Here is a 6884-nt window from a genome sequence, read left to right as displayed (position 1 = left end):
CGATGAGCTCCCAAAGGGTTGAGCTATGTAGCAAACAGGTCACAAACTAATGAAGTAGTGGCAGACTTCTCATCCTCCGTCGTCATCCACATCAGGAGGAAAAGAGACACACCCGTAGGTAAATAACCCAATGTGACACATCAGACTGGGCCAAGTGTCCCTAGCGGCACCGAAATAACGCACTGGGTAGGGGGGTAGAAGCTGACTTCCCAGCTGGGGATCAGGAAAGGCCTCCAGGAATGCTCTTTGAGGGGTACGCAGTAATTGGACTCAAGGAAATTACAGGAAGGGGGAAGGGAATTGTCAAGTGGAAAGGTGGCCTGGGTCTCAAAGGATCTAAAAAGTCCTCAGGGCTGGGGCGTGATGTTGGGCAGTACTTCCACGACAGGATTTTACGAGCCGGGCGGGGCGGGGCGGGGCGGGGCGGGGGGGGGCGTCTTCCGCAGACCCCTCCCACGAAGTCCCGGGAGCTGTAGGCGCGCGTGGCGGGTTGGCCACGGGAGGGCAGCAGCGGCCCTTTCCCGACCCCACCCCGAGCGCCTCACAACTTTCCCGACGCCGGGCCGCCCCTGGGGGCTGGAAGGCGGGGTAGAGGCTGGGTCTTCGAGGGGTCCCACCCGCCGCCCACTCCCCGACCGCCCGGCGATCCCACCCTCGATCCCCGCTAGTAGCCTGGACAAGCCCTGGAGGCCCCAGGCTGGGCGGTGGGCAGGCGGAGCCAAGGGCCGACCCCCCGCCCCCGGCCGGTCCCTCCCCCTGGCGGGCCCGCCTCTCCCCGCCGCGGCGCTGAAGGAGGGCGGGGCAGGGCCCCCCGGGTCAGTCTCAGCCTCCGGCACTGGCCGCGCAGCTGGAGGCGGCGGAGCGGAAGGTACCCGGGGCCGGGGGCTGGGGTGGCGGGGTGTCCCGGGAACTCGTTCCCGGGAGAGCACTTTTCGCCCTCCGCTTGGCCGGAGCTCGGGCCGCCGGGAGGGGAGGGGGCTTCGGCCAGAGCGCAGGCCACCCTCCTTCTCCGGGGACGCACGGCGTCGGGACTGTGCGGGAGTCGGCCGGGCTGGCCCCTCCCTGGGCCGCGGCGAGGGCTCTCCCCCACCCTACTACGGGAACTGCCCGGCGGGGCCTCTGGCCTTCTGTGTCCGAGCCTGTGTCGCTGCCCTTCCCCGCCCGGCTTCCCGGAATCTGTCCCGCCGGGCGAGAAGCCAGGAGGCAACTTGGGTCTCCGCGAGGGAGCCCCAGTCCAGGCGCTCAGACTCGCTGGCGGGTCGGCCCGATGTGGACCTGGGCCGGGGTGTGGGTCTGGGCTCGAATCCGGCTGGAGGTGGGAATTCCCCCAGGCCGGGCCGGGGGAATGGCGGGAATAGGGGCGTGGTGTGACCGAGTGGGGCCTGCCACAGCTCCCAGAGGTCTGGACGCCTTCCTAGACGGTTCCATGGAGTGTGCCTGGGGCGGGATGTAGGGGAGGTTGGGAAGGATCTCGCTCGTTTTTATGTATGCAAGAATCTCCTCCCTTCCAGATCTCTCCCTCCCTGCACCCCCACAAACCTGGCTGGAGATTATCCCGGGGCTTTGTGCTGGGAGGGTCCGAGGCTGAGTACTGCGCTCTCTTAGGGTTTTAAAGTTGAGGTGGAATCGGATTCGTTCTCTGGCCCTCAGGGCTGGCCTACAGGGGACAGCCCAGCGCTGGGTCATCTGGAAATCTAGAGAATGATTGAGGAGACGGTGGGATGTCTTGTTTGCAGGCAGCACCCAGGAGCTTCGGGCTCCATTCCTGCCTCTGTGTCAGGTTGGGGTGGGGTCGGGAAAGGGCCGCTGCTGACTGTCTTAGGGTCAGTGGGGCAGTTCTTCTGGCGCTGCCTCTCACAGGGAGCTGTTTTCCTTGCCATGTTGGCCTTGGGCCTAGTGGCTTGGTCTGGGCCTAGGCCAGCTGCTCTTCTTGTCCAATGAGAGCCTGAAGGGAAAGTCTTCTCATTGAGAGGGGGCCTCCAGGTCACTTAATGCATGCCCTTGCCTCTGAATTCTGTCCTGTGCCTCCCACCATCTGGTGCCACTGAGACTCACCTGCTGTAGGTGGCCAGTGGCGTGCTCACACCTAAGCAGCTGTACTCGCCATGGTGGTGATTGTCACCTTGGTGGCGACTGTCACCATCCATGGTGGTCATGTCCCAGATGGGTCTGCTCCAGCCTGTTTTTGCACTGCTGGACCAGTGGAACTAGCAGGAGTGGGTGGGATGAGTTGATCCCCTGGGCAGAATTTCCAGGGAGAACCCCCTTTCTGAAGGTGGTTTCCATTTTTGAAAGGATCTACTGGCATGGTGAATGCCTTCTTGCCTGTCTCCCGGGGTACTGGGAAGGGAGCCCCTTTTGTGGTGGGGAGAGGGTGGCCGTATCCTCTCAAGTCCTATAAATTCTGACTCATATCCACTTCCTCTCATCCCAGTTTTGTGCCCGTGTGTGTGTGTGTGTGTGTGTGTGTGTGTGTGTGTGTGTTGGAGAGTAGGGAGGCCACCCAGGATCCCACCGTTTTGAGAGAACCAGCTTTGGGCTTGGAGTATCCGCTTTCCTAAAAGGCAGCCCAAACCAGGGCTGTGGGGTGGTGGTGGTCTGTGGGGAGTACAGTTCAGCCCAGTTTGACAGGATGTGGGACTGAGAGAAAAAGCCAGGTTTAGGGCTGAGATCAGGTTACCATCCCCTTCTCTCTTAACTGCTCGCTGCCTGGTTGGTGAGGCGACTGGCCCTTGTTCAGCTCTTTTTTGGGAGCTCCTCCCAGCTCCGGCTCCGGTTCTAGCCCCCTCCCCCTTCCCAACAGCCTCGACGGCCATCTAGGCTCTGCAGCCCGCCCTCTCTTCCTTCCAGGCTGGAGGCCCGGGAACCTCAGACGGCTTGGAGGGCAGCTGCTCTCCCCAGGGAAGGAGGAAGGGAGGCTCAGTTCAGGGGCAGGGAGGCCGGGTAGGTGTGATGAACTGTGCAGATGCTCATTTGGGTGTGTTGGGGGCCGGGGACACACGGAAACCTCAGGAAGCTGACTCTTTGCCCTGAGTCACAGGGAGGGGTGGTAGGCAGGGCCTGGGGGTGAGCTGGACAGGGAGTGGGGGAAGGGTCTGTTCCAGAGGATGGGTGGAGGTGATTCCCCAGTGGATTATTCTGGGTCACTCTGCTGTGGTGGATGTGTGGCTCCCTACAGTGTGGTCATTGTCCCCTGACTGGGGCTGAGTGACCCAGTGTTGCTGCCAGGCCCAGGAGGAAGGGGGGAGGAGGGCAGACTGCCCGAATGTGGGCTGTGGGCACTGCCGGGACTGAGCCTCCTTTGTGTGACTCGGGGCTGGCTTTGGGGACTGGACTGGGGTGGGCCAGGGAAGCTGGTTGGCTGCCGCGGCCCTCTGGGTTTCCCTGCCCCCTCTTTTTCCCATTGCTGGGGGGTGATAGGTAGAAAAGGCAACAGACTCCAGAGTCCCACAGCCCTGTGTGCCCTGAATGCCATCCCTGTCATGACTCGGAACACACATTGTAACCTTCCTGAGCCTCCCTTTCCTAGTGTGTCAGAATGGTAAGGAAGCATGCCATCCACCTTTGCAGGCTTCCGGGGACTGAGGGAGATGATCTTTGTCCAAAGGCTCAGGATGCTTTCCCTTACCCACCTGTCACCTGTTCGTTGCTTCTGCCAGCCTATGGGAGAGGGACTCCTCATTTGTGGCGAGGCAGTCATGACTTATCCTGAGTGAGGGACAATGTGTTCTTGATTGGACCCTAGTGATTATGAAACTTTAAAAGTATCAAAATCCTGCTAACGCATGAAGTCTGACTTGAAGGCCTGGTATATGTATCAGATTCAAGCTGCCTCTTCTGGGTATGTCCCTAATCCGTGAACACCCCTCTAAGTGTCCAGAACCCCCACTTAGGTGGTTCTCCCGCCTTCATATTCTGACCTGTCCAGGGAGACCTGCTCCTGCCCCAGAAATTACAATTTCAAGATCAGTTGTCTGAACGATTGGTTCTTGACAAGCACACACCAGGGCAGGCCCCTTTCCCTCCATTTGCTGGAGGCCTCGGTTTCCAGGTCTTGGGGAGCCCCCAAAGAAACATTCTTGGTTTTACTGGCTTTTCCCCAAATCTACCCTGCCTTTTTCCTGTCAGCCCCAGCCATGGCTGCGATCCGAAAGAAGCTGGTGATTGTGGGGGATGGGGCCTGTGGGAAGACCTGCCTCCTCATCGTCTTCAGCAAGGATCAGTTCCCCGAAGTCTACGTCCCCACGGTCTTCGAGAACTACATCGCAGACATAGAGGTGGACGGCAAGCAGGTGAAGGCCAAGAACCCTTCTTGTCTCCTCCTGGGAGCCCCCACCCCATTGCTGTGGACCTTGGATAGCCTTCCTCATGGCCGACCCACCCCCTCCTCCACTCTCCCTGCTGGAACCAGTGCAAGTTAGGAAGCCAAATTGTAGTTTTAGGAAACCTAGCCACACTTCCTGGGTCTCTTCGCCCTGACTCTGTAATCTGGGCCCAGTCCTTTTGCCTCTGAGTTTAAACCCCTCTGACTGCAAAATGGGGAGTGGTAAGGCTTCCTTCAAAAGGCTTTGTGACTTCAAATCGTGGTGCTCACAATAGCTCATAAGCTACATACAGATCAAGCACCCATGTCTCAGGATTTCTAGAAACTCACCAAATTTCTACTGCGGGACGGTGACTAACATTGTCCCTGGCACACACCAAGTGCTCAAGAGATAGCTGTTGAGAAAACCTAAAGGACCCATGGTTTCAGAGGACCTCTGGGTGGTCGGGGGTGGGGGGGGGAGAACTGGGACCTGCAGGCAGCTCCTCACTGGCCCCCTGCGGCAGGTGGAGCTGGCGCTATGGGACACAGCCGGGCAGGAGGACTACGATCGGCTGCGGCCTCTCTCCTACCCGGACACTGATGTCATCCTCATGTGCTTCTCCATCGACAGCCCCGACAGCCTGGGTGAGGTGGGGGTGAGGGCAATGGAGGAAGGGCACTGGGGAGCCCTTGGAATCAGCCACCCCGAGGTAGCTCATCTTGGCTCATTTCACCCACCTTCTGAGATAGGGTGCTGTTAGCCACTTGTGCTGGGGCGGGGGGGGGGGCTCTGATCCTTGGGAGGGCTCAAAGCGGGTACTGTGGGGGTGGGGAGGGTGCTCTGAGCTGTGCAAGGGACTGTTGTGCCCTAGAGCTTCTAACAACTGCTCTGGGGAGAGAAGGGGGGTTTCTAGCCTAAGTGGAGGCACTGACACCTGCTGGGACATGTCTGTGCAGAAAACATTCCTGAGAAGTGGACCCCGGAGGTGAAGCACTTCTGCCCCAACGTGCCCATCATCCTAGTGGGGAATAAGAAGGACCTAAGGCAAGACGAACATACCAGGAGAGAGCTGGCCAAGATGAAGCAGGTGGGTGGGGTGGCCAGGCCAGGAGCCCCTGGAGGGGCTGATGACCCTCGTGAGGCCTACATTCCAGCTGACCTCCCTGGTGAGGAAGAACCGGAAGGGCCCTTTGTCTCCTGTCCAGTGTCTGATGAAATGGTCAAAATCGTGACTCGTCCAAGGTCACTTGGCATTTTAATGTCATCTATTGTCCCTTCCTGTTGGGTCAGGACTATTAAGAGGAGTGCCCACCCTCGAAGGCAGCTTCTTAAAATAGGTGTTTTGCTTGGGGTATGCAGGTTGGCCCATCAGTGTATACCTGGGAGGTGTGAGTAGACATGGACAGGGGAAGGTGGGCATTGGAAAAGGCCAGAAGGCCTGGAGAGTGAGTGTGCTGGCTTACCTGGAAAGTGACTCTGGCCAGAGGACTAGGGCTTATTACACAAGTTGCCAGGATAAGGAATAGGGACTTTCCCAGGAGGGTAATTATGGCCAAGTCCTAAACCTGGTCCCACCTGTGATAGAGAAATTCTTTCGGTAGAGCATGGGGTGTGAGAACTGTGGTGGGGAAGGTTGTTTAGGAGGCAGCAGATACTATTTGGGCCAGAGGAGGGTGCACCATGGGGTAACTGGGCCAAGGGAGGCCGTTTTTAATGTAAATGTCTTGGGTCCTCGCCTAGAAACTGTCCAGGGAGGTTGGGACTTGGGTGCTCTGTTGGTTGAGGGAGGTATTTGTTCTAGTCACTATACCTTACAGGTCAAATGGGGAGAGGTACAGTTGGTCACCAGCTTCCTTTGACATTCAGCCTTCTGTCTTCTCAGGAACCTGTGCGATCTGAGGAGGGCCGGGACATGGCGAACCGGATCAGTGCCTTTGGCTACCTCGAGTGCTCGGCCAAGACCAAGGAGGGGGTGAGGGAGGTATTCGAGATGGCCACTCGGGCTGGCCTCCAGGTTCGCAAGAATAAGCGCCGGAGGGGTTGTCCCATTCTCTGAGACCACGGAGGCCTCCCCTTTTCCCCCACTTCCTTCTACAGGGGGCAGAAGCTGTCCATTTCCTGGCCCCACCCCCTTAGGGCTCCTTGGCAAAGGCTCCCGTTTCAGTTCTCTCCCGCCCAGGACTGCATCTGAGTTCCCCAGCCCCACTGGCCCCCAAGGTGATGGTGGTGGTAGGTGGCTCTCCCTCCACACCCTCTGGGTACCTAGGGCAATTCCCTGCCCTTCAGAAGAGTCCCTCCTCCCGCTGCCTTGGTCCAGGGGTGGGGCTCTGGATCCCTTTGGCCTTCCCCAGAGGATCATCACACACCAGCACTTTATACACTTCTGGCTCACAGTAGTGTCTGGGGTAGGGGACTTAGAGGGTGCAACCCTGAGCCCCGGGTCTCTGGCTCTACTTGGGGGGGTGGTGTGGCATGAATAAAGGCCACAGGCTCCTAAGTGTGTGGTAGCTTCCTGTCTCTCTTCCTGGTCCCTGTCTTGGCTATGAGCCTAGAGTCCCATCTCTCTGAAGTTGCTTG

The 6884-nt window shown here is 59.0% G+C and overlaps 1 protein-coding gene across 2 annotated transcripts; it reads left to right on the top strand.

Moving 5' to 3' along the window:
• Nucleotides 1–770: 770 nt before the first annotated feature.
• On the top strand, nucleotides 771–6804 carry RHOC (ras homolog family member C). 2 transcript variants are annotated; one of them, XM_044238927.1, is made up of 5 exons: nucleotides 771–868; nucleotides 4129–4292; nucleotides 4831–4951; nucleotides 5264–5394; nucleotides 6190–6804. In XM_044238927.1, exons 2-5 carry the CDS (start codon nucleotides 4137–4139, stop codon nucleotides 6361–6363), a joined length of 582 nt encoding a protein of 193 aa, XP_044094862.1. In that variant the 5' UTR covers nucleotides 771–868; nucleotides 4129–4136; the 3' UTR covers nucleotides 6364–6804. The 2 variants fall into 2 exon arrangements, with proteins under 2 accessions (XP_044094862.1, XP_044094863.1); XM_044238928.1 differs by lacking the exon at nucleotides 771–868 and adding an exon at nucleotides 2851–2943.
• Nucleotides 6805–6884: the final 80 nt, after the last annotated feature.

Source organism: Neovison vison, chromosome 2 (assembly GCF_020171115.1).
Source record: "Neovison vison isolate M4711 chromosome 2, ASM_NN_V1, whole genome shotgun sequence".
NCBI classification, from domain to species: domain Eukaryota; kingdom Metazoa; phylum Chordata; class Mammalia; order Carnivora; family Mustelidae; genus Neogale; species Neogale vison.
Note: the sequence above shows the minus strand (reverse complement) of the source record. Positions and strands in the feature narration are given on the sequence as shown.